The 27,686-nt window shown below is 32.3% G+C and overlaps 2 protein-coding genes across 2 annotated transcripts; one reads left to right on the top strand and one right to left on the bottom strand.

The window, feature by feature from the left end:
* Positions 1-844: 844 nt before the first annotated feature.
* LOC149907654 (myrosinase 1-like) lies at positions 845-12,534 on the top strand. The gene is made up of 7 exons (XM_090102684.1): positions 845-1,115; positions 6,482-6,600; positions 7,373-7,948; positions 8,154-8,248; positions 8,375-8,680; positions 10,455-10,696; positions 12,264-12,534. The coding sequence occupies exons 1-7, from the start codon at positions 1,072-1,074 to the stop codon at positions 12,472-12,474; spliced, it is 1,593 nt and encodes a 530-aa protein (XP_089958810.1). The 5' UTR covers positions 845-1,071; the 3' UTR covers positions 12,475-12,534.
* Positions 12,211-27,413, bottom strand: LOC149907653 (facilitated trehalose transporter Tret1-like). Its single transcript, XM_090102685.1, has 4 exons — positions 27,004-27,413; positions 18,729-19,126; positions 17,183-17,944; positions 12,211-12,768 (listed from the first exon to the last, which is right to left on the bottom strand). The coding sequence occupies exons 1-4, from the start codon at positions 27,053-27,055 to the stop codon at positions 12,580-12,582; spliced, it is 1,401 nt and encodes a 466-aa protein (XP_089958811.1). The 5' UTR covers positions 27,056-27,413; the 3' UTR covers positions 12,211-12,579.
* Between the last annotated feature and the right edge of the window lie 273 nt (positions 27,414-27,686).

Genomic DNA, 27,686 nt, shown 5'->3' with positions numbered 1-27,686 from the left:
TGGTTTAAAATCGTCCTCTTTATTGGAATCTAACTAAACAATGCGATACGGATTACCTACATTCAAATAATTTTGTCTAAGAGTCTACGATATCTTAGGACTTAGACGATGTTTATTTATATAATTTTAATTTACGATTTTTATTCCGATATTCATCTCTCAGATGCAAATAATATCTATTAAAATAAAAATGAATTGTTCATAAATTTAAATGCGTTAAAATAATTATTTGATGAACAATTTAAATATATTAAGTAATCTTCTACATCCTTTCTGTGTTTGATAAGTTAACGAAATGAGTTACAGTATAATTACTTTTGTTATACACTGACTATTTTTTTACATTTAAGATAATTAAAATTCACGAGCAATTATAGAAAAAAGACCAGTAATAAATTTGGTGTCTTTTTATTTATATCTACGATGATATCATAATATAATATATATAATACATATTATCAACGAAAATATTATTATGTACCTTGAAAAAAACTGTGTCAACATTTTTCGTATGCATTTCAATTTTCAGCTCTGATGAAGTTTCTGTATCTAAATCCTTAGATACATAAACTTAAACTTGTCATAGTGTTAATCTGATTGTCAAATATTTTCCTCATAATTATATCAAAATGATTATAGCGAAATATTGTGGAAATAGGTTTTAAAAATGCACCAATTGATAGGATATCTATATGAACGTTGCACCTTTGCTGCGCGTATAGGTACCTACGTAGGTATCAACTAAGATTCAATTTGGTTATCTGCCATTGAGCTGGCAGCGAGACGTAATGATTATATAGCAAGGATTGCTCTCAATCCTGCAGTGTGTCTGCGGAATGAGTTGCACCGATACCACACCGAAGTAATATTTGAACGTGCAGTGCGCGTTCGTTAGGTGTGCGTATTGCACGCTTCCTTGCCAGCCTTCAGAATACCGTCACTGCATTTTGAACAAATCTAAACTAGTATTCGTAGCAATGCACTCAACATAATTTATAAAATAAGTGTGATATTTAAAGTGATATTTTATACAGAAATTTATTATTTATCGTAAAAGTGTTATTATTTAAAATGATTAAGTTTATTTTATTTGTTGCTGTTTTAAACAATATTTGGTAAGTTATCACGTATTTAACGAGCTATTAAGAACACAATGTTGTTTCTGCAACTAATTAAAAACTGAATTATTAATGAATTGCCCCGCATTTTTTGTATGTTTCAAATTTTAATACCTAACTACTCTCATCAGGTAAAACATTTGAGAATATAAGATATTTTTTTACATGTAAGTAAAACTTGAGATAAGTTTATAGGATAATATTATCTTAGAGATATACAAATATTTGGTAACATTTATTTCAAAACTAAAGATGAAAAGATGAAAAAATATCTAGTTACAATAATGTATTACAATGTAGATAAAAAATTCAACAAAGTTTTACCTTATAGCTATAAGTATAACTACTTAATTGTTACCTACTACATATTTGCAACATAATAACAACATAATAACAACAAGTATCTTACATGATATTAGGTTTAATCGGTTTTAGTATTAATTATATGCATTTCTTTCTATTGAACAATACGAGCAGCAGACATGGTTTACTAATATTACAAAGCTGAAGAGTTTGTTTGTACGCGCTAATCTCAGGAACTACTGGTCCGATTTGAAAAATTCTTTCGGTGTTAGATAGCCCATTTATCGAGAAAGGCTATAGGCTATATATCATCACGCTAAGACCAACAGGAACGGAGCAATGCGGGTGAAACCGCGCGGCATAGCTATTTCTTTATATTATTATGCATCTGTATTTCAATGTAAATATCGTTAACAATTTTTCTTTGCGCCTGAAAATAATAATTTTAGGTATACACAGCCAGTTTACCTAGGAAAACCTGAAGTTCATATTGTTTATTTTGTAATAACGGCACAAATTACATTACAATTATAAGTACTATAATTTCAGGTTTATAGAATCACGCACTTAAATGTTATTGTGTAATAGCTGTACCACGGGCAAAAGCAAGAATTGCTGATAGTTACAGCACTGCCAAGTACCATCAAAATACGTTCAGTCGTTTTGGCGCGAAAGAGTAACTACCATAACTAACTTCCATTCATGTAATTCATGCCATTCAAATGGTGTTCAAATGAAACTATTGCATTGATGTTAAACGTAGGTATTCAATATTTTGATAAATTAATAGATAGGATATGTTTCAAATCAAACATATATAGGTAGTCTAAGGGCTGATTTTTCAATCCTCGGTTAACACTTATTCGTCGAATAACGTATTAAACTACACAACATTTCAAAATCTACCTATTATTATATTGCATGCAATTGACAGTTTACAAGAGACATTTTAATATTATCGTGTAATACTTTATTGGACGGGTAAGTTTTAACCAGGGGTTGAAAAATCGGCCCTAAATAATATTACTAGAGAAATTAATTATAAAATATGATATAGTTAGATAAAAAGTTCTGAAGTCCTTGCAAATAGGTCATCAATTTACTCTATGGGACGAGTAATTTTTTACCTATTCAAAGTAGATAGGGAAAGGGTACTACATAAATCGACAAATACGGAGGGGGACCTAATTTATAGAGGCTGAAGTAGAACAAATCTGAGTTTAAGCTAGAAGTCAGTGACCTTTTAATTTTAATAAGCTTTGTAGTTTGTAATAGTTATGTACTTTTATCTAGTGAATTCATTGTTATATAGTAGTATTATATAGTTTAAAAAAATAAGTTTTAACAATAAGGACAGTCACAATTGATCAAATATGATTTTCGTCACACCCTTGAATCGAAGGCTATATACGTGTTAACATATACAAAAGAATAATTTATAAGTCAGTAAACTATTTAAAAAACTGTTATTTAGTATCACATAAACTTTGAAATATCTATAATTTTGACTGTGTATTGAAAAATTTTGCGTGTGTTGAGTCTTGGGAAATATTAGTGTTTTATAGGTATAGATAAAGAATAATTACCACCACAGAATACATAAAACTACACCGTTTGCTAAAACAAAATATAGTAGGTTCCCAAACAGTTATATTACTTTAAATTCAATGCACCTGAAATTGTATGCGAAATATTATTTGAATATCGTTTAAGTGCAAACAAACGTTATCTTAAGGATTAAACAGTATTTACTATTTAGCGACTTGTTTTATGTTGCATTGTTTATTATATTTTTATTGCAGGTCTCTTTAGAGCAAAGCCATTGCTTGTTACTAAAACGTTTTAATGCAAGTTCAATTGACTGTATAATGCTTTTATTATACGAAACACAATAAAATGTAGAGCAATAGAGATAAAAGTAAAAATGCAATAATTATAAAAACGCAGTTAATTTATTCGTGTGTCAATGGCAAAAGGTTTTAAATTGATCACGAGAGCAAGGTGCAATAAAGTTTATAGCAACTAAGGCCACTGTTGAGCAAGCAACTTTTATCCTTATCATGTTTTAATAGAAAGCCGTTATTTATTTGCGTGTGTTTGTATTACGTTAACCTTATGGTCTGTGAGTTTGCTTTTCCGTAAATGTTCAGGTGACAGTCGAAGGATTTCCCTATGAATGTTACTTATAACACGATCTGTTATATTTAGCCTTAAATTATCTATGCTATCATTTGATCATACGATGGTATCGTAAATGATAATCTCCGTTTAAATTGTGCTTTTGCAATTACTTCGATAATAAAGGTACAAAGGAAACACAAAACATATTTACTCTCATTTATATTCACGTACACGTATTTTCAATATTTTTTCATATTGATTTGAATATACAATAATGTTATTTCAGACTTCAGTATGTCTTGGATACCTGGTTGATACTTATAGAATTTTTAACTCCCATATTATAAACTCTAATATTCATTATTTTCATTACGAATAACGAACAATTAGTATTTACACATAAAGTAATTTTTTAGATTCACTTGTATCAATATTCTTTTAAAAACGCGAAAACAATTCGAGGACATGATGACACTGTCGTTATCTTTCAAATAAAAAAAAATGAACATTTTTAAATGAAAAGTTGTTTTTATAGAATTCATTAATATGGTTGGAAATGTTATGGAAATGGTTGAAAATCTTCAAAGCAAATAACAATTTAAAGCTTGTTATTTAATAGAACTTTTACCTAAATAAACTTAAAACCAATTACGCAACGGATTTTGATGCGTTTCTTAATAAATAGAGTGATCCAAGAGGAAAGTTTCAGTACATTATCACAGTATTACAATATAAAATTTGATATTATTCGGTTTTAGACAAAGCGGGCGAAGCCGAGGGCGGAAAGCTAGTAATATATAAATAAATTAATTGCATTTCGATTATCTTTTATAATTAATATGTTTTTTATAAGTGTGCATAAATTGTTAAATATTTATACATATACCTACTTATAAAAGAAAGTAGTGTTAATTAACTTATTACTCAAGAACGGCTGCACGGATTTAAATAAAAAAAAATAAATTGTTAGTTTGATTTATCCTCGTTGGGATTAGGATAATATATATTTTTTAAATATTAAGTACCTAATCTACCTAGGTGGAACAGGCGAGCCGAAAGTTTCAAATAAAATTGAATTGTAAATACGTGTCAAATGTGAATAAAAAATAAGCAGGTATGACAATTTTTTATTTACATGCTAACATACATGTTAAAACTCGTAAGTCAAGGACATAAACATTAAACAATATGAGACCGTGAAATGTCTATGTCAAGAATTCAATAGTTAATTGATATCCTCATCATTGTAGGACATATTTTTTGCTTCCATGCCTTATTTATGTTGTGTTTATAAAAATGTATTGTATATGTAAAGATATAAACATATAAAGTACTAGCGGTCCGCCCCGGCTTCGCCCGTGGTACCTACATGTTTAAACTATCCTATCTCTCAAGTTGGATCGAAATTCGAACTAGACATGGTGTGCGAATTTTATTATAATCGGTTAAGTGGTTTAGTTTAGGAGTCCATTGAGGACAAACATTGTGACACGAGATTTATATATATTACTAGCGGTCCTCCCCGGCTTCGCTCGTGGTACCTTCATGTTTAAACTATCCTATCTCTCAAGTTGGATCGAACTGCACATGGTGTGCGAATTTTATTATAATCGGTTAAGTGGTTTAGGAGTCCTCAATGGACTCCTAAACCGACAAACACGAGATTTATATATATTAAGATAAGATAAACAAAATTTAATGAAAAAGTGAATTTAAAATCTAATGACGTGATAATAATTGTTGTATAAAAATAAAGCTTTTGTTATTTCTTATTTGACGTTGTTAATTCTTTTCTGCTGTGGAATTATACAGGATAAAGTTAATTAACCAAAAAAACATTTTGTAATTTATGATCATCTTAACTGTTACTTACATTCAACAGCTTGAAAATCTGTTGTACTATATTTATAATATTATTATATCTACCTATAATATCTTATATGTATTATTTACTAGCGGTCCGCCCCGGCTTCGCCCGTGGACCGTGGTACATATTTACGTTTTCTCTACATAAAAACCATCCTCGTACTTCAAGGAATATAATAGAAAAAGAATTATCGAAATCAGTTCAGCCGTTCTCGAGTTATGCGCTTACCAACACATTTTGCGATTCATTTTTATATATAAGACTAGCGGTCCGCCCCGGCTTCGCCCGTGGTACATGTTTACGTTTTTTCTACATAAAAACCATCCTCGTACTTCAAGGAATATAATAAAAAAAGAATTATCGAAATCGGTTCAGCCGTTCTCGAGTTATGCGCTTACCAACACATTTTGCGATTCATTTTTATATATAAGACTAGCGGTCCGCCCCGGCTTCGCCCGTGGTACATGTTTACGTTTTCTCTACATAAGAACCATCCTCGTACTTCAAGGAATATAATAAAAAAAAGAATTATCGAAATCGGTTCAGCCGTTCTCGAGTTATGCGCTTACCAACACATTTTGCGATTAATTTGTATATATAAGATTAGTACATAGCAAATCTTTTGTTTCATTTATTGAAGTTTTCATATAAAAATAAATTATTGAAACTCACAAAATTTGTATACAAATTTAGATTTGGATATCCAAGTAAAATTTTTACGAGTAAAAAAAATTTAAAATTCAAAAGTTAGTGGTTTTTTTTTTTTTTTTTTTTGTGTGGTGTCTCTCAATGTTAGCCAGAAGGGCTTCTACATTTTAACGCGGACGCGGGGGTGAACTGAAGGTTCACCCTGGTAGCGACATGCACAAGGGCGTCCCCCCTTGACGGGGACCACGAACCTCGGCTTGAGCTGTCGCTTGAGTGGAGGAGGCCAGAAGGGCCCTAATCGGACGGGAAGTTAGTGGTGACGACACTGAACATTGGTATTTAATTAAAAAATGTACATTTACAAAATAAAATTAATTTTTATTCTTGTAATTTTTGCGATTTAATTTGCTTCCTTTTGTTTCAGTTATAGTGAGGCGGTAAATTTTTCGGGTGGACCGAAATCAAACTATACTTTTCCGAAAAATTTCGTCTTCGGGGTTTCCACAGCTGCCATACAAATAGAGGGTGCTTGGGATGAAGATGGTAATTTTATTTATTTGCTGTTTTCTATTTCTTTTTTTTCTAATTATAATCTAGAAGATAAATAAATAAATCAACCAATTACAATGGCTAGAACGATTTAGCTTTTTTGGTCTTCAAATTTTCGTAAATTAAGTTTGAAAGGTGAGAAACATAATTTCTTCGTATCACCACAGTATCACCCAAGTATCTGTAAATAACGGAATATATTTTTCGCGAATATATAAATGCAGGTGATACGAAGTTCATTTCGAATATAAATATTCATATTATGTCGGTGATAAAAAAATAACCTGTAAGTAATCCAGTAACCACAAATTATTCACATTAGTGATTGCAAAGGTTCCCGGGGGTTTTTCTTAAATGTCAATGTAAAAGAAACAAGTTTTACCCGCGACTTAGTTCGCAAAGTACTCAGGCAGATGCCTGAGTACTTGATTTAAATTGCTCCAGTAGTCTATCCTTGTAAAAATATGCGATATGTAAGAAAGGAAGGTAAAGGTATTCGGTTCACAATTGGTATTTTGCTTTTGCTATGACATAGATCTATTATGCAAATTAGTTCAGGCGAAATATTATTACAAATATGACGTGGATTAAGATCATAATACATTCTTAAAAATATAATATGTATTCAAATTAATAATTTAGAGTTCTTTGCATGGCATTTAAGTATGGACGTCATGCAGTGTGCTCTACTTGTGGCTCTACTAGTTCCTATACCGGATTTTATACAACCACTATTATTTTTACGCTATTTTATTTGTTTGTTTAGGTAAGACTGAAAGTATATGGGACCATTTAGTCAAGACAAATCGAAGCTTTGTAAGAGATGGGTCCACTCCTGCCGTCGCCGCTGATTCCTACCACTTATACAAACGTGACGCAGAGATGATCCATGAACTGGGCGTTGACATTTATCGTTTCTCTATTTCTTGGCCCAGGATATTGCCCAACGGTCTAGCGAACGGTGTGAACAACCTCGGCATTCAGTATTACCGTAATCTTATAAATGAACTCGAGAAGTATAAAATTACCCCGATGGTAACGATATACCATTGGGATCTCCCGCAGAGGCTCCAAGATATCGGAGGGTGGACAAACGCACACATAGTCGATTATTACACGGACTACGCTAATGTTTTGTTTGAGAACTTCGCTGATAAGGTTAAATACTGGGTGACTTTCAATGAGCCGATGCAGACTTGTTTAGAAGGTTACGGTGGGACATACAGGGCACCAGCGATCAACAGACATGGCATTGCTGAGTATCTATGTACGCACAATCTTTTGAAAGCTCATGCCAGCGTATACCACTTGTTCAACAGACAGTACCGGCCTGTATACGGAGGTAAGAATTCATAAATAGATACATATCTGTATATGTTGTCGGGTAAAACATTTCCGCTTTATCTACAAACTGGTTTGACACCGCATGGCATGCAGTCATTGACAATGATAATAACAAACCAATAAAAATAGCAATAAGTAGACAATATATGACTTTATACAATGTTATTATATGGATCAATAATATCTTTATTTATATGTTTTAGGCAAGATTGGAATGTCCCTAGATTCTAACTGGGCTGAACCGAAAACGAATTCTACCAGTGATATTAAAGCGGCTGAATTATATCTGAGAACTCACGTAAGAATGTATTTTTCTATATATTCTATAATTTAAACAAGCATAATGAATGTCTTGATAAAATTCAGTTGAGTACATTTTACGAAAAAATGGTCCATTATATTTATATCAATAACCTTTATACAGTTGGGTTGGTACGCGCATCCAATATACTCGAGTGAAGGCAATTACCCTCCAGAATTAATTAAATTAGTAGACGAGAAGAGCCGACAACAAAATTATTCTCGCTCCCGGTTACCAAAATTCACACCTGAAGAAGTGGAATTTATAAAGGGAACAGCTGATTTCTTCGGACTCAATCATTATACTACATACCTATTGAGTATGGCGGATGAAGAGGTGGGACAAATCCCATCTCATGAGAATGACGTTGGTATAGTTCGAGTGCAAGACCCGAACTGGCCGTCAATGTCGTCGTCAAGTTGGTTGAAGGTGAGGTTCACAAATAAATATTAAATTATACATATTACTTACACATATAATTGTATATGTAGATTATAATTGATACGTATATTTAAAAAAAAATACTTTAAAACAGAAATCTTTTGGGGTAGTTATAACTTTAAAAAATACCAGGTATGTTACATTTGTTCATTCCACTCTACACAGCTCCAATTGTCACCTACTTAATTCCATATAAATTAAAACCTATAATTATTATTCATATTTTACTGCAATAGGATTGTGGGTAATTACATGTGTGGTGTCGCTAATAACTTTTTGCATAAATCTTTACTGCAATTATTCCTACTGTCCGGGCCTCGGGTAAACCACATCTGAATCATGCATGCTGAATATGGGAAAATTGCGTAGAATTCACTTCAGATTAAAGGACATAATATTTTAGATCAAGCTTGTTATCCTACATATTTTTAATAATCTTTTTAATTTGATGTTTGCGCGTATATCATATATTAGGGTTCCGTAGCCAAAATGGCAAAAACGGAACCCTTATAGTTTCGTCATGTCCGTCTGTCCGTCTGTCCGTCTGTCCGTCTGTCACAGCCGATTTACTCGGAAACTATAAGTACTACAGTGATGAAATTTGATGGGAATATGTGTTGTATGAACCGCTACAAAAATATGACACTAAATAGTAAAAAAAAGAATTGGGGGTGGGGCCCCCCATACATGTAACTGAGGGATGAAATTTTTTTTTTCGATGTACATACCCGTGTGGGGTATCAATGGAAAGGTCTTTTAAAATGATATAAAGTTTTCTAAAAAACATTTTTCTTAAAGTGAACGGTTTTTGAGATATCAGCTCTCAAAGTCGTAAAAAGTATGTCCCCCCCCCTCTATTTTTATAACTACGGGGTATAAAATTCTAAAAAAAATAGAGGTGATGCATGCTAATTAACTCTTTCAACGATTTTTGGTTTGATCAAAGTATCTCTTATAGTTTTTGAGATAGGTTGATTTAACTGTAATTTATTATATTTGCTGCTACGGAACCCTTTGTGCGCGAGCCCGACTCGCACTTGGCCGGTTTTATTTTTTATCAAACATTCGGCCGAATCATTGAGGTTTCTTGGAACAGGTAGTCGTTGTTTTTCTTTGTTACCAAAATATCTTATATTCAGTACCTACAATATAATAGCCTTAATTTATTATTAATGTCTGTTTCTGTAAGAACATTATCAGATTGATTTAAGTAGAGAATTAGGTTTATAGGTTTTTATTGAGCAATAAAATGTATAGGAATTTGAAAGTAATTTTATAGTTCAATTAATATTGAAATTTCATTTACTTTTCGATTCGATCGTTAATTATTTAACGTTTAATTGATATTTTTTTATCATATTGCAATACAAGGAAATTAGGCAATGCAATTATCCGATCGATTTAAAACTCTCATTCTCTATAACTTGATTACTTATCATGCTCAAATTTATTTTTTGTTAGATTTAATTAAATTTAATAGCAGACCATACGCGTTGCTATTGGCTATAACCTCCTGCCCCCCTAGTCAAGTGGCTTTCTGTTAGCGTAGCGTTCAATAGAATAGACTACGAATGTATGAGATTGACGTAACCTGTAGATACGTTTATCTACAGCCTACGTCAATCTCATACATTCGTAGTCTATTCTATTGAACGCTACGCTAACAGAAAGCCACTTGACTAGGGGGGCTGGTCCTCTACGCCAGAACCTTTCAACCAGATAATTTGAATTACTTCAAAACTCAAACGCCCTTCACTTACAGGTCGTACCCTTCGGCTTCCGTCGTCTCCTAGCCTGGATCACTAAAACATATAACAACATCCCGATCATTGTCACTGAGAACGGTTACGCCGACTATAGCGGTACAGATGATAAGGCCCGAGTCACATATTACTGTCATTATTTGAATGCCCTGTTACATGCGATTCATGAAGACAAGAGTAACGTGCAAGGATACTTCGCTTGGAGTCTGATGGATAACTGGGAGTGGGATGATGGTTTTGTGTGAGTATTTAATAGTATAATGTTCTTTTTATTGGGTGTAATATGGAAGAGCGCGGAAGGGCATGGTATCTCACGGTAGAACGTGATACTTCCTAACTACATTAGCGCCATTATATTGTACAATGTACATATCATATTGTGGCACCTGTTATATATTATGTTGTGCTCTCAAATATTTTATTTTGTTATTAATTAAGACATTCATAGATTTTAAATGTTACATTATTATGTAACATTTAAAATCTATGAATGTCTTACTTCTATCTACATAATATTTGTAGGTACTTACTTGTATTGTATGTTCTTTTAAATTATTATGACTCATGCGGCGTTACCTCGCTCTGAGGCGTTCCATGTAAGGCTTGTAGTGCAAGCGAGAGCGCGGAACGAGCGACAAAGAAACACAATCGGACGTTGTCACGTTCAACTATCGTCAGTAAACCGACTTTACAGACAACAAACTTTTTTTAAAGATACGCGTCACATTTACAAAATTCTATATTTTTGTACTATAAAACAAAGCCCTTGGTTATAAGTTAGCATGTACTTACGGTGTCATCATTTTAGAATAGTTGAAAATCGTAGAATACATTTTCCGAATATTATTATAATTAGCATACTCTAGTCGAAGAATTTTAGGACATTTCAATAATGGTTTCGGGGGCATTTTCGGTGTTCTATTTTTTCTGACTTATGCTGAACTGAAATACTAGTTGAAAATTGTAAGCGTATTCAATTCCTAGGTACTTTTTTACATTCAAGTTATACGAAATAAATAAAAAATAACTACATTGCGTGTTCAGTTATTACTTATTAGCTTCATAGTTACATTTATTGTTGGAATGTCACGTAATACACAAACAACATTCCCTCAATTCAATATAGTCTTGCTTATTGTATCGAAATGCAAGTAATGACCGTTATTAGCTATTATATTGAGTCAAGGAACTGTAATTCCAGTCTTAATATAATACATTTACATTTTAAATTGAAATTCCTCTATATTATTTGTTGGCGGAATTTGGTTAAACACTTTAATAATGTAGTGTAATATGATTGATTTTATAATATGCATAAAATTATTTTATAAATTTAAAATGCCGTTCCACAGATATTTTACAGAAATTCATAACAAAAGGCCTTCCGCCTTCACTTTATGTATGACTAGGAAATATATATAAGTTTAGTTAATGTTATGTACAGATTTGTATTTTAATGTACTTAAACAAAATTTATATAATTATCAAAATGTAGTTCAGGAAAAAGTTCTAATAATAAAATGGAAAGTACTTAAAAAAAAGCAAAGTAATTCATAACGTTGTAATACAAAGTTTATTTGTATACAAACACAACAGCTATTGTAATAATACAATATACCTTAAAATAACATAATATTATTATTCGATACAATATAACGTCTAAAACGTATTACTATTTTTATCTGTATTGATTAGGCCAACTCAGACAGCCGAAAATAGGTCAGTTATCGATAAAGAGATAAATAAAACTCCGTGTCAGTCAAATCATGATATAATTTCACTCGTCATGTTTTTAAATGCATTTGCAGGTCCCGCTTCGGTCTTTACTTGGTTGACTTCAAGAGCCCGAATAAAACGAGGACGGCTAAGGATTCGGCGCGCCTTTACTCTAGCGTCGTCTCCACGAGAGGATTACCGCAAGACTACGACCCCGAAGACTACGTCGCCTTCTCTGGGGCGCCGACCCTCCTCATACCCACTGTCCTTCCTCTCATACCGCTCTACAGACTAATTATCTGAACGATTCTGTAGTTTTTATATTTTACGTATGTAAACTATAATAAAATTAAGTATTTAATATCTTATGTTTCGATTCAATTGATCCCTAATTTACGCTTATTCGAATTAATACTCGACAGTCATCAGCTTGCTAGCGTTGTCGCGAGCGACGTCTCTTCGTAACTGGGCTTGTATGCACGCGAAGGATTTCCCCTTGGTCTCGGGGAGGACGGCGAGCATGAAGAACAGGCCGAGTATGGAAAACGCGGAGAAGCCCCAAAATACTGTGTAAATACCGAAGGCATCATCCACTACCTGAAATTGAAGAAATACACATTTATAAATGCTATCAAGCTTATTTTTATAATTATTGCGGTTGATGAATATGCTGTACATATGAATGAATTGTTATAAAAAATAAAAATTTCAATGGGACAGGGTCCAGGGATGAATCCAGGGATGATAAACATTATAAGAAAATATTCAAAAAGCTTAACGTATTGAAGGTATATTATATAACAAAAAAAATTCATTTTAGTAATTATTTTGAATTCTTATTTTATAACATTATTAGTTATGCAATTGGAGCAAATACCGTCATCAATCCATGATCCCTCAAATATAATATGCATGGTTATTTTCTATTGTAAAATTATTGTCGACTTTATTATATTATCTGATAGTTAAACGATCCCCTTGTTAGGTACATTGGATAACTAATTTCTGAAATTATGGGCCAATTTGGTGTCAGTTAAACTCAATTAAAACAAACCGATTTCACCATTAAAACAGAGTTCACAAGACATGGATAATAGGGTATATAATAACCAAATAGAGACTAATCTTCTTCAAAACTACGTAAAAAATTAAAATTTACGTTTATTTATTTATTTATTTATTTATACTTTATTGTACATATATACCAGACAGAGAATAACAAAAGTTTATTCATTTGTACAGTATAACTTTATTTTATACAATTAAACTTGGTAAGTTAATGACAACGGTACTTGCAAATATCGTAAACAGCAAATAAGAAATGAATCAAAGGTTTTCCTCTACCTTAGAAAAATACTGCAATGACGCGTTTTTAGTGATAGTTAAAAACTAAAAAAAAAAAACTAAGTAGACAATCCGTATGATCAAGGGCGTTTACCTAATTTATATGCTCACCAAGCAGTTGTTACGTCTATAATACAAAATTTCATATTATAATTAAAATGACACTAATAGACAACACTGACACTGACTGAACTTTAAACTAGTTTAAATATTATTCTAAAAGCAAAACTCATCTAAATTTAAATTGCAAACGTTGATCTTTATTTAAGGCTGCAGTCTAGCAAAATTGCGTTTTCAACAAGTTATTTGACAATTTTTTCCCGGCTAATGAAATGATAAACTGAATTTTTTTTTCTTGTTTATCAATTAGTGTTATATACGCAATGCGCGTGAATTTTTTCACATTTATAAAGTTACTTTATGTTACCTTAATCAGGCCTTCAAGATAAGTCTCTTTCCCCCAAAGACATTTCGAGCTAAGTTTGTGCACTCACTACGTTTCAACCGATTACAATTTACACAATCTGATCAGCGCATTATTATCCTTATATAGTCGTTATTAAAAACTGCTGAATACAATTGCCGAAAAACTTATGATTTTCTTAATCAGAACGTTATAAATTCATTAAATTTCCCATTTTTTGCTTTACAAAATCTATTGATAAATACTGCTAAAAGTTATTTTTCCATTAATTTATTCGAGTTGGTTGAAGACCAATGAGTATTAATCCTTTAAAAAATTTTTTTTTGAATTTTGATAATTCTTTAAATATTAAAAAAATATTTAAAATAGTTAGGAAAAATCCTAGCGAATTTCTTTAGTCGCGCTCCTTGGGCCGGAGCGTTCTGACGTGTGCTCTACGCTCGATTTTCCTTCATACCGAAGTGAAAGTTGCTCTACTTCATTAAATTTAATATTTTTGTTAATTGATTATTTTTATCTTAGTTTTGTGCAAATATTCGTATTTTTAAACATTTGATTTCGATATGGAAAATAAACGAAAAAAATACGCGTGTAACTACTAGAAAAAAAATTATCTTCGAACATAAAGTTAATGAAACCAAATAGATTGCAAAGGTGATTAGCAACAATTTCTTTATTTTACGGGGTGTCAGTAAAGGGATGTATATTTCTTTAAAACTAAAGTAAGCTCATAAATTTTCTTATAATATAATTTTTTTGAAGTTCCAAAAATGTTTATTTTTCGTTTGAGAAATACGAAATATAATATAAACTTGTATTGAGAACTTGAACTTCCCAAGATCATCCGGGGAAATCCCCATACGGGGAAAATGATTTGTTTACTCCAAAATTGATCCGAGGTGTTTTAATTTTTTCTTCTAGTCATTTTCAAGTTTCAACGTAGCGGCATGTTGTTTGATTATTAATTTTGTAACTTAAATACAGGATGTTGGTTTTATATTCTGATCTTACAGACGCGCTGACAAATTTAGTCCGCCATTTCTAGTTTAGTCTACCAACTCTAAGTACCAATATTAAAACGAATGGATTATCATCACATCATCAAAACTCAGATGTAATGGAAGATCACAATAACATAGAAAATTCAGTGGGTGTTGAGAACTAAACAAACAGAAGTAACAGAGACGCGAAGAATAAAAAAAGAGGACGAAAACGATAATTCGTTGATGCTTTCCCTTTTCGACGTATTGTTAGGGTACATCACCAATCTGCAAAAAACAAAACTGATGATTCCCAATTGCTGATTAAAAATGAAAAACAAATAATCGACAACAGTGGTGAAAATTTGCTGATCACAATGAAACATCCTTCAGTGGTAGCAGATTTACTCATTTAAAATGTATCGGTGAACAGCGTAAAGGAGAGGAGGACAGGAAAACATTATGAATGTGGATGGTGGATTGTATACAGGGTGTAATCGATAAGTATGTGCAGGCGATTATGACGTTATTATTGCAGGTATCAAAAAACTTAAAACTGATATCGAAATTACTTTACCTAATGAGCAAAATAACAATAATAACTTTTTAAAAGTATAACGAGAAATATCTAAAAAATTTACTTTATACACTCCCATATCAAAAAGGGAAAATGGGACTAGTAGAAGTTAAATGTCTAATTCCGGCAAAAGACATGAATGCGGAAGATGCGGTTAAAAAAAATTTAATATTTGAAATACAATGCGAAAAAAATAGTTTGGAAAATCCAAAAGTGCACGCCTCATAATTTTTTTTAATAATTATTTATTAATTATTATTTTTGTTTATTTAATAACAATTAAACCACATCGAATCAGACCCTGAAAAATGAAAGGGTTATATTCCTGAGCAAACTCAAGCGTAAGAGAAAAAAAAAGACTCGATTAGTAAAGTATTTCGGTCGCTATCGTGATAACAAGAAAATCCTCCGCACATACAGACACACGGACGTCCAAGACAGAACTTTTTTAAACTGTTTTTTAACTAGTTTAAATAACAAAAATGACATCAAAAATATCATGAATGTTAAAAATAGTGTTTTTTCTTAATATGTGTGTGTATGTATTATCTTACAAGTGCAATGTATGTATACATAAAAACATTTTAAGTTTGAAAAATCAGATGTTTTGCGCGAAGTGACAGTAGTACCCACCTCAACGCTTCGCTTATGAGGCGTGCAATAACACTTTTGTCATAGATAAGAATCATGACTATTTTTTCCAAATTCAGGGACAACTAAACGTTTCAGAAGCAGAAGTCTGCTTATTTGCTGTTTTGACTGGAGTGAATCATTCGTTAAAAATAGAATATATAAAAAAGTATGTAACGTTTAGGCAAAATAAAATGATGGACCATTATCAAGATTTTACATAAATTGCCTACTGTCAGAATTGATTGATTCGAGACTTCAGCATTCGATGCCCATCAAGGACCCATCCTATATCATTCAAGCGATTGAAAAAAAAGAGATAAATCCAGTGCAACCGATAAAGCATCAGAATGCTGGCAAAAGATTTATTAGGTTTATCAATATAAATCTATATATTATACATAATATAATAAATCTGTAGAAGACGCGAAGACTGACATCCGCGCGGACGGAGTCGCGGGCGGAAGCTAGTCAGAAATAAATATCTTTTGTTTTCATTTGCGTATTTTTCTATTTTATAATTTTTTAACACAAACATTACATTTTTTTTATTATATACAAAATTTGTTTATCCGTTTTATTAGTTAAACTGAACAACTTTCACTAAGAAACTTAGGTCGAAAAAAATGTATAGAGTTATGCATTTTGTATGGAAAGCTTATTTTTTTTTATATTTCGTCCAAATTTCTTTGTAAAAGTTGATCAGTTATATAAACATGAAGTTGAAGATATCAATAGAAAGTATTCGCAAATTTTGTGTACTGATAAAAAAAAATCACCCGGTGTAATTTTCACGAAAATTGTTTCAAATTGTCATTTTTGGTACTTATTACGAATATTAAATTATACGAATGATTTAATTTTTTTAAATTAAGTGGAGCAACTTTCCCTTAGTACATTTGTATTATTTACATATAGGATGACAGGATGCATTTGTTTGCACTACTAGACCAAGCCCTTAACGCTTAAATTCATTTTATATGACTTTGATCGCGATAAAAATTATTGGTGAAATCAGCTCTAAGATAAGAAGCGTCAAATATAAAGTAATATTACCTGAAAGAGTTTCTGAACTGCGAACATGGATATGCCTGTGTAAATGTGAGCCACGCAGGAGGCGTACAATTTCACGTTAGTCGGGAACATTTCTCCGATGATCACGTAGGGCACCGTTGACAGCCCGATGGCATAGCACACGATGTAAATTAGAAGCGCCGTTATGGGCAGCCAATGGAGATGAGCGACTGACGTTTTATTGGTCAAATAGAAGTAGAAATATGTTCCGATTACGCCGTTCATCAACCCAACTCCCAACGCAGAAAGGAGTAAGAGCGGCTTTCTGCCAACACGGTCTACTAAGATCACTGATAGGCAACATGTTGCCACTTGTACACATCCCAGGTAAATGGATGCTTGGTATGGCTCTATATGACTTTCGGTAGCTTCAAATATACCCTGAGCGTAGGCAATAACCGCGGCACTGCCGCACAGTTGTTGAATGGTAAATACACCCAAGCTGATCCACAATGCTTTTCTGTAGGTGGCCTCTGAAAGCAAGTCGCCCCATGAGCCTCTATTTTTCATATCTTCTTGAACGTTGATTTCTATATTCTTTAATTCCAATCTGATATCTCCACTGCGAAGATTCTTAAGAGCACGTTCTGCTCTTTCACTACGTTCGAATTTCAAATAATAGTACGGCGATTCAGGCAGAAAGATGAAGGTAATTACGAAAGTAATGGGTAGGATCAAATTGATGGCAGCTAAAGTTCGCATCGTTACGAATGGCCCGATGCAGAACTGAGACAGTATTCCGACCTGAAATTGAAAAATTCTCATATAAGATAGGTATTTCGAAAGAATGTTGTAATAACTATTATTTGGTCATTAAAAATGCAATTGAAATTTTATTGGACTTTTAAGATTTGCGTCGCCTTTATTAAGTGAATGAATCATCAAACACTTATTCATTAACTTTGGTAAACTCATAATAGTTACAGCGCCGTGTGCACTGTAAATATAGCGTGAAATGGTTTTGTAACAACGTCTCAGACAATAACATCGAGATAAGTAGAATAACTTGACATAAGCGTAATATAAACGATTTAATATACTTCAATAATACAGATATATACAATTATTATAATTTTTTACAAATAAGTCGGGAATAACTTCAAAGAATAAAGAAAAGTTTCGTTGGATATTTTAGCCCAACGTTCTTAAATATTGAGGTCACTTTGGTTTTTATAATACTTTAAATTCACACCTTTATCATTTCATCGTGTCTGTTATAAGACACCTGTGTAAACCAATTAAAGTGACGTTATTGAGACAGGTGTTTATGATATGAATTTATTGACGACTAGATTTCCGCCCGCGGCTTCGCCCGCGTTTGCAAAGGAAAGCCCGCATAGTTCCCGTTCCCGTGGGATTTCCGGGATAAAAACTATCCTATGTGTTAATCCAAGTTACCCTCTATATGTGTGCTAAATTTCATTGTAATCGGTTCAGTAGTTTTTACGTGAAAGAGTAACAAACATCCATACATCCATACATCCTTACAAACTTTCGCCTTTATAATATATATTAGATATTAGATTACCTTATTCATTAAAGTGATGAGCGTTGAGAGGGCCCCTCGGACTTCACTGGTGGCGATCTCTCCCGTGTACATCGGCGCCACCGTGTACACGATGCCATAGCCCAGGCCGGAGAACATACGGGCCACGTAGAGCACGGCCACAGATTTAGCTACGATGACCAGCACCCAGCCGAGGATAAACGGTATTGCACCGAGAAGGAGTGCTGTTTTTCTTCCAAAACGGTCAGCGAAGTATGCTGATGGTATTGGAGTTAGTGCCGAGCAGAGTATCATGATGGACGCTATCCATGATCGCTCGTCTGATGTTGTCGGTATCAAGCTCGAAGCGGACTGTAGGTAGGATAGTGTTGGTGATGGCCAACCGTAGCAGGTTCCCGCAGTTGCGGTAATTAGCGTCGCTGAAATGAGAGAGACATAATATAAGTATTTGTGACCATTGTTTGTGACACGTAAATAATAACAAAGATTAGAGAGGATGCTACAAGCAACGTCAATTGTCAACAGCTTTCCACGAACGGATTGATGTAGGTATTTATCTATGTAACTCGTGTTGAAAAACAAGCAAGAAAATGTTTACCTAGATAAGGTGTCGGTTAACTTTCAGACAGATAAAGAGCAAGCGTAGATACTTCATAAATTACGAAATGTACATTATTTATTTTCAAAGTTTACAAGCTATTTCGTGGATATCTACACGGATTAATGATATAAGTATCTATAAATGCGCTTAATAGATAAGAGCGTCATAAAATAGATTTAACTTCTAATTCAATTAAGTCGATTTTTGGACAGCATCTTTTACATTTGCGTAATTAAGTTGTCCAGTTATCGTGGCCGTCTTATCATAAATTAGTGGAAACTTCTGAGAACAACGTTTTCCGATCTAATTTATCTACAATAAACACTCGGAAATAATAGTCACCAATAAAAGTATTACTTCTATCACTGAATACATTGTAATTAATCTTTTTACAGTCTCTTTTATCTGAAGTGATGAAAGTTATGTATGATAATTTTTCTTGACGCTTGTAAATAACAGCTGTCATATTATTGTTAATGTTACTTGACTTTGATAATTTTAAAGCATGTAAAAACACTGAAATGCAATAAATTTGCTGAACAAAGAAATAAAATGTGAACGCGGTACGTACATATTATTTATGTTGCTAAAGCGGTTTCAGGTCAATGATTACATTGCTTAATGGAAATAATGAATTAATTGTGCACGTAATGATTGCTAATTGTAGGCATTTATTTCATGTATAATATCGATTACGATTTCTACTGGATATGGTTAATATCGGTTGATTTAAATATCAATACTGCAATTTGAACAACTATCTCAAACTGTACTTATTATTGACTTTATTAAATGTCACTTTTATTCTATTGACGACAGAGGTTATCTGGTATTAAATTACCGGACGCGGATAACAATTGTCGAGTAAGAGCAAATTAAATAATTTGAGAAGCTTTTGCCGTTGAGAGCGGAAACCAAGTCACTTTGTAAAGAAAGGGGTAGCGCTTCGTGTAATAGAATAATTCTATGAGAAACTGTTATTATACCATATCTTTCTATCTTTACGATTAGTATTATAAAAGTTAGAAGTAGCTTTTTGTTTTTAAAGATAACTTAAATAGTCTTGTAATTGGATGAGAATCTTTTCAACAAGCGTCATGTGGATATTATTAGGGTGTAAGTATGTAATACATATTTTCAGAATTTAATTTTCAGTTTGTCGTCAAACAATGTTGATACTAAAATGTTTATTTCATTTTTTGAAAGATCGTTACTGTATTTTAGGTTCGTTGGTCGTATTATACGCTAAAATAAAGCAAATTTGGACGAAAGTTGTTTGAACGAAGCGTGTATAGAATGGGTAATGTGTAGTGTAGTGCGTTTGTGGACAAAGAACGATTGCCAGTTGGCACAGCTTTCAGAATTTATGTTGTGGTGTAAACTTGGACAGCGTAACGATTCCTGAATGCCCAGTTAAATCTTTCTCTTTTTATCTGTTTCTCATTAACCTTGAGGAGCAATCAATTACATATAAGTTAAATAGGTATCAGTGATCTATGTTGTTCATCTAAATAATATTTTTCTTTTAAAATTTAATCTTGCGAAAAAAAATATTCAAAACTATACAACTTGGTGTTATATTGCTTCATTTTTATTTTGATTTTATGTAAAAATGATTTTGCAATTTGCTATTATCATTTTTATCTTGATCTAGATTTAATTACGCGAATTCAAATGTTGTGATGCACAATATTTATGTTTATTTTATCAATGACTCATCATCAAAAAAACAATTTTGATTTCTTATAAAAACGTATTAAATTGATACCTACTGTTACTGTACGGTTCTGACAAAATATTGTTATTATCGTCTTTTAAAACAAGGTTATTTCGATTAAAAGAATTGAAAACAAAACGCGTCCAATGAAAACGGTAAATAAGTAACTAAATCATGTATTTATAATTATTCTTCCTTGTTAGAGGTGAATAAATGTTGCAAGAATGATTGTTCAGAAGTTTTGTTTAATTTTATAACATAAAGATAAGAGTTACATGTGGAAACTTCTCGAAGTCATATATAATAACGTGCAAGATTAGCTTTTTTATCCTAAGTGGATCGCTGTGCAAATTGTTAACGTGCGATGAATATTACGTTTTAAGTTACAGACGAAAATACTTATGTGTAATGTTTTAATGTTCATTCACGCCCACACTCGCATTTAAGTGTATTTTATACTGGATGTTAATGTGTGTGTAAACTATAAATTATTATAGGTTTGTATCACAAGTCCAGGGGAGGTGCGGGGGGAGGGGCAGTCGCAATTCAATGCGATTGGCGCTTGCGTTGACGCAAGCTATACTAAAGTTCATTTTATAACAGCGCGCAAAATGAAAATTAGTAGTTATTTAAATTTGTCATGAATATTTTATCATATTTTTGTTATGTTTATGTATGTAGGGCAAAACTAAGAGCGGAATTTGAAGTCACAACTACAATTAACCATATTGGTTTGAAGCTACACGGCCGCAATTTTTATTAGATTGCTCTACATCAATAATTAATTTGTCTATGAAATCAAATCAGTGTTCTTGAGAGTTTCAAATCTAAACCGTAAAACAGACGTGATGTAACATATGTTATTTTATTGTGACCTCTGCCTAATGCATATCATTAATATTACCTACCTACATTTTAAGCGTGCTACCCAAAAAACTTAAAATTAGTCATGGTTAGACAACAAGGATATTGCACAAATATATACACTTATAAATATAATTGAATAAAAATTTACAAAGCCACAACTAACAACAACTAGTAATAAGAAATAGATGCGTGTTATTTCGAAATACACCTATGTTAACTTTCAGTTTTCCAACAAAGGAAACGGCGGAATTAATTAAACAGAAATGGAGCATTTTTATGACTATGGATGTGGTAGATCTAATTAGATAGATATATGAAGAGATACGTAATGTCCAAATATCTACTAGATGTCTATTTTTACAGACAATAAGTATTAATTTAATGGCTACCGTTTACGTTTGACCTATTTTATTGGAACGACTCTACATTTTCAATATAACGAAAAATCTATTTTATTTATAGCTGGAATTAAGATCATTACTTAAATGTATCTTATACCTTGGATTTTCTGATTAAATTGGTATCAATCTAATTTGAACATAGTATACGTTATTTTATAAATAGGAATGCACGTGACTACGGATCGTGGACTTATAAACTATGACCAGTGTTATTCTTGATCCGTGTCAACGATCTAGATGTTTTGTTCTTGTTTTCAGCCAAATTATCAAATCTTTTAATTATTATTTACATAGGTATCTACCTATACAATAATTTTTATTTCCTGGTAGGAACCCAATAATTTCCGAAACTATGAATGAGTGGGTATTAAAATTTATTTTGGGTGGATCCAAATTTACCGGATGAATATTAAAAATTCTTTGCGTAGGTAGAATAAAATAAATCAAATACACTAAAAGGTATTTATAACGAAAACCACATACGACTTTCACAAGTTACAAGATTTTCCTTATAAATCACTTATTGATGTAACACGTGCCTTTCTATTCACATGCATGTTTTGTAGAAATTTGTGAGTTGGAAAAACATTATGACTAGTGTACCTACATTAGTTTTAAATATTCTGTCGAAATTTTTTTACATTTCCATCCTGGGTTAGATAATATCCCGGGACTTATGAAACAATTAGCGATACAATAAATTTGTAATTAGTTGTACTTATTCAAAATTATTTAAGTATTAATACCTAATACTCCATACTCTATATTATTATGTTATTTCATTTCAGTACAAAGTTCTATGTAAATGGAAAATATAAAATGTTTTAATTTATTATAGAATGTACTTAGTACATTATAAATTTTGAACTTATCAATTTTTGATAAGCTTTACTCTATATGGACTCTAAAACAACAAAACCTAATACTTAGATATGAGTTAAGACAAATAAGAATCAGTGGAATAACAAATGTGGTGAAAGTACTATTTCTTAGAAACGCCAATATTGCCTGAGACAAATAACTCCATATTATTTTCTCAGAATTAAATCGCTGAAGCATTAATCGTTATTCTAGTGTTTATAAACAACGTTTCTAGATATTCCAACATAAAATGAATTCGCGGAGATTATTTACTAAGCAATCGTAAATTATCGGGATTATTTATAATTAGTTTCGATTAATCATAGACATATGAATAAGTTTGCAAGTTTGAAGATTTTTGAAAAGTTTGCCTTTTAGTTGAAAATCGATTTATTGATGAAAATTATTTGTGTTTTAATAGACACATAGACAAATATTATATTGTTACTATTAATAATTAAGGGGCTTGTACTTAATTATTAATATTAATACTTTAAATGTTGATAAATATTATTATTATTCATTGTAATTTTCAAAGCATAATGTGAAAAGCTGAGATAGTATAAAAGATTAACCATAACTATTTTTTAGAATGAATCACATCTCGATGTTAATAAAAGAAAGTTAAGAAAACAGTAATTTTGACATAAAAAGCCAAGCGAGAAATTGTCCAATTAATTTTATAGTGCAACTCGCCAATTACCGACAATGATCTAATTAGATTCGTGACCATGAATAAACTTACCGAAAAGATTTCCTCGTGTGAATATTGTTATAGAACAATGTATAATAATAAATACATTATTACAATAGCTAATAAGCGGTACTGATTTTATAGCCCCGTGTCTAATATTGTATAACAACAATAACTTTGTTATTTACTCGCTAATTTTTATGGAAAATATAAAGGTTATATATTTTATGATAGTTATAAATATATTGACCTTTATTTTTCTCGATAAAATTGCAGCTTTTTATTAATTTATCCCAGAGCGGAACTCACGGGGCTCATTTGGGAATGTTGACTGCATTGGTACATTTATGTGTACACGTAGTTAAATAAATATAATAACAATATGTTGTATTAATTTGAGAGATTTAAAGTTGATAATCTTTATAATAATTAATACCTGGAATAATTCCATTGATATCTTGTCTAAGCCTTTAGACTGATTGTAACGATATTTTTTTTTTATTTTGCGTCTTAAGTAAAACAATCATTAATGTATTTAGTTGTACCTATAAATTTTTTGTGAACTTCATTAGTTAACGTTGGCTTAAATTATTAATTAATTAAGTAGAAAACTTTGAGATTTAAAATCAACAACTTCACGAAGGTTAACACGTAATTTTGTTATTGCCGTTCAGTATCGTTTGCGATTCTAGGAAATTAAAGCGGGCCAAATAAGTCTTAATAGAGGAGCTGCAAATTATTTCTTAAGTGATTGCTTCCCGTTCAATTCTTTGATGAAACAAATATACTATTTTAATGGGAATAGGGAATGTATGACTTATGAGTTCTTTTTGTCAGATCGGTCAATCGAGTTAGTGATTTGCCTGTTGGTAAGAGATCATCATGAATATTTGCAGAAACGCCCTACGCGTTTCTTAAAGGGATTAATTATAAGAAAAGGGTTAGGTGAAGGACTGGAAAGCCTGAAGAAAAAGAAACGGGACTCCGGTATATATTTTAATATTCCTGATCGCTCTACCTAGAGCGTATGATGAATAAGTAGGTAATACATACATTCATGGTTAAGGAAATATTTTGTTTTACATGGCACAAAGTAATCTGCTAATTTTTTAACACCTCAGCTCTACTTTTTCCGTTAAATTCCGTTATTTTATGACATGTACAATACTGTTTTAAAAATTCAAACTGCACTTTTAAGATTTGATCATATGTAATTGATGAAAACATAATTACAGTACAATCAGAAACCTACCTACTTACTTTTATTTGCATTCTTAGAATCTTGCATGTCATCTTGAATGTCATTATTTGTTCTGAGTTTGTGACTGTTGTTAAATAATATTTTTAAGTATTACATTTTATAGACCGGGAGATACTGACACAAAATTTCGAGTCATTTGTAACAGGATGGCGGTTCTACAGGGTTCTTAGTACGCAATGACAAAAAGAAAAACGATGGTGTGAACGCTGGTACCGGTGGCTTAGTCGCGTGGGCGTTAGTCGAACTCGTCGGAAAAATAGCGAAAGTCAAACGATTTGTAACACAAAAATTTTAGAATTTCCCGATAGCCCATAAAAAAGAAGTAGGCGGTAGTGTCGTGCCATACTTTTCCGGTGTGACTTACAGCCCGCCATACCGACGCGAATGTGTTGATTTAAATACAACAATTATTCAACCATTTGTATCAGGCGAACTTTTGCACAGGTAACCATCGACGTGCAGCCATTTACGAAAATCGCCATGCCATACTTTTCGGACGATTCCAAATGGTCGCCATACCGCCGAGAATTTGCAAAAAAATTTTATTTCGCCAAACTTTTTGTACCAGTATTGCATTTGGATTTTTGGAGAGTATTTGATAAAATGTGACCATTATTATATTTGCCATACTTCTAGTAGGGGGAAAAAGTGCTGTCATACTTGAAAAATTAATTTAGTATTAATTTATATAAGTGAAGATTTCAAAATCTTTGAAATTTTGTATTTATATTCGTTGATCCTCAAACTAACAGGAAAAATAAGTGCCATACTGTTACAAATCGTTTGACTTTCGCTATTTTCCGACGAGTTCGACTAACGCCCACGCGACTAAGCCGCCGGTACCAGTGTTCACACCATCATTTTTCTTTTTGTCATTGCGTACTAAGAACCCTGTAGAACCGCCATCCTGTTACAAATGACTCGAAATTTTGTGTCAGTATCTCCCGGTCTATTATAATCAAATAAAAATATTTGCAAATATTTGCGCAGTAATGCCTAAGTAAACTTAGATATAAAATATTGCGCGCTGAGGTAAAACAGTAATAAAAGTCGACTCTACATTTATGGATTGGGCTTGTCAATAGCCAATCCCTATACATATAGGTTATGAATAGGCGGGTTTTACCATTTGAAGCATTTTATAATAAGCCACAAATATTTTGAGTGCAGCCAGCATGTACCTGCGTGATGCCTTTCCAGGAAATCCCTTTTTAGTCTATTATATTAAATAGTTGGCATGTTTCGTGATCCGAATGTAGAAAAAAACCTATCGATGTTTACAAATACATTGATAAAAAATTCTATGAAGATTTTAAACAACTTTTGTTTCGTGAGAATGAAGTTAATCAGTGACATAGTTTTAAAATAGTGTATGGGTGTTAAATTTAGAAAAGCTTTCATCGAGACAGTATAATAAAATCTATAAACTGGTACCAATCACTCGTTTATAGGATTTTAGTAGTCGCGAAGACATGTCACATGTTATTTTATGTTTTTTATAGGAATCTTGTATTTAATTTTTTGTGTGAACATGTATTGAAATTAATTAGTTATTCTTCATTGTGTGGTACGATGAATAAAGGTCATGGGATCATTCTGTGATAAGAGCAATGTGAAGCTAATAAGCTCATTTGACGTATGTGAGGAATGCGACACGTTTCATTAAAATGTCGAGAGTCTGCCGACACTGGTTAGCCTCACATACGTTCGCAAAAAACGTGACTGCGTATAATGCTGTGCTCAGCTTCTGTCTCTACCAGGAAAGCGTTACATGACCACTCTATTTATAAACTGAAAACTGAACAATACATATTGTAACTGTAAAGATTAGAGTTCGAACTGCAATGAGCAGTCGATGCCGACGAATTCCTGATAGGTTAGAAAACGAACTTACCACATAGCGCTGTTCCATATTCCTTCCAATGTGAACGAGTTTTTGCTGTCATTGCAATGTTATATACGTTTTACAAATCTATAAAATTTATTGTATCGATTGGAATGAGATTATCTTGAGCACTGGATTATTAAAATTAAAATTTTATAAAATATAATTCGACCCCATGGTAAAATATAAATAATAACAGAAGATACTAGCTAAATATCACAATATAATATATTCGATCTAAAATTTAATGTAGTTTTTAAAAGCAAACGTTATAACCGATTTGGCTTCATTTTGGAAGGTTTATGTGTTGTTGGTCTGCTGATTCATAATGCGAGAAAACGCGCAAAATATGTTAACGCGACGGCAGCGAGTGAATAACTGAACGAAGCACTGTCGGAGGCGAACGAACTGAACGGATCGCACACAGCGGAATGGAATGAGGTGGATCGGCGTAGGCGCACGCTTTTGCTCCGTGTTTATCGGTCGGTTTGGTTTGCCGGTGACTCGAGCGGTTCTAACTGATAACGAAAATGTTGATATCACATAAGTTTCTATCGGCACACGGAGCGCAGCGCGTCAGTAGCACGCTTTTTTCCACACTGCAAGAGTCATCCCGCTTTCGATTATTCGCAAAGACAAATATATTTTTAGCCAATATAATCCAAAAATATCTCGGACACCAGAACGGACAT

The sequence above is a fragment of the Colias eurytheme genome, chromosome 6 (assembly GCF_061535395.1).
Source record: "Colias eurytheme isolate Ceu_HAF_F1 chromosome 6, ilColEury1 Martin Lab GWU primary, whole genome shotgun sequence".
Classification (NCBI taxonomy): Eukaryota; Metazoa; Arthropoda; class Insecta; order Lepidoptera; family Pieridae; genus Colias; species Colias eurytheme.
The sequence above is the reverse complement of the archived record's forward strand: the minus strand, read 5'-3'. Positions and strand labels throughout refer to the sequence as shown.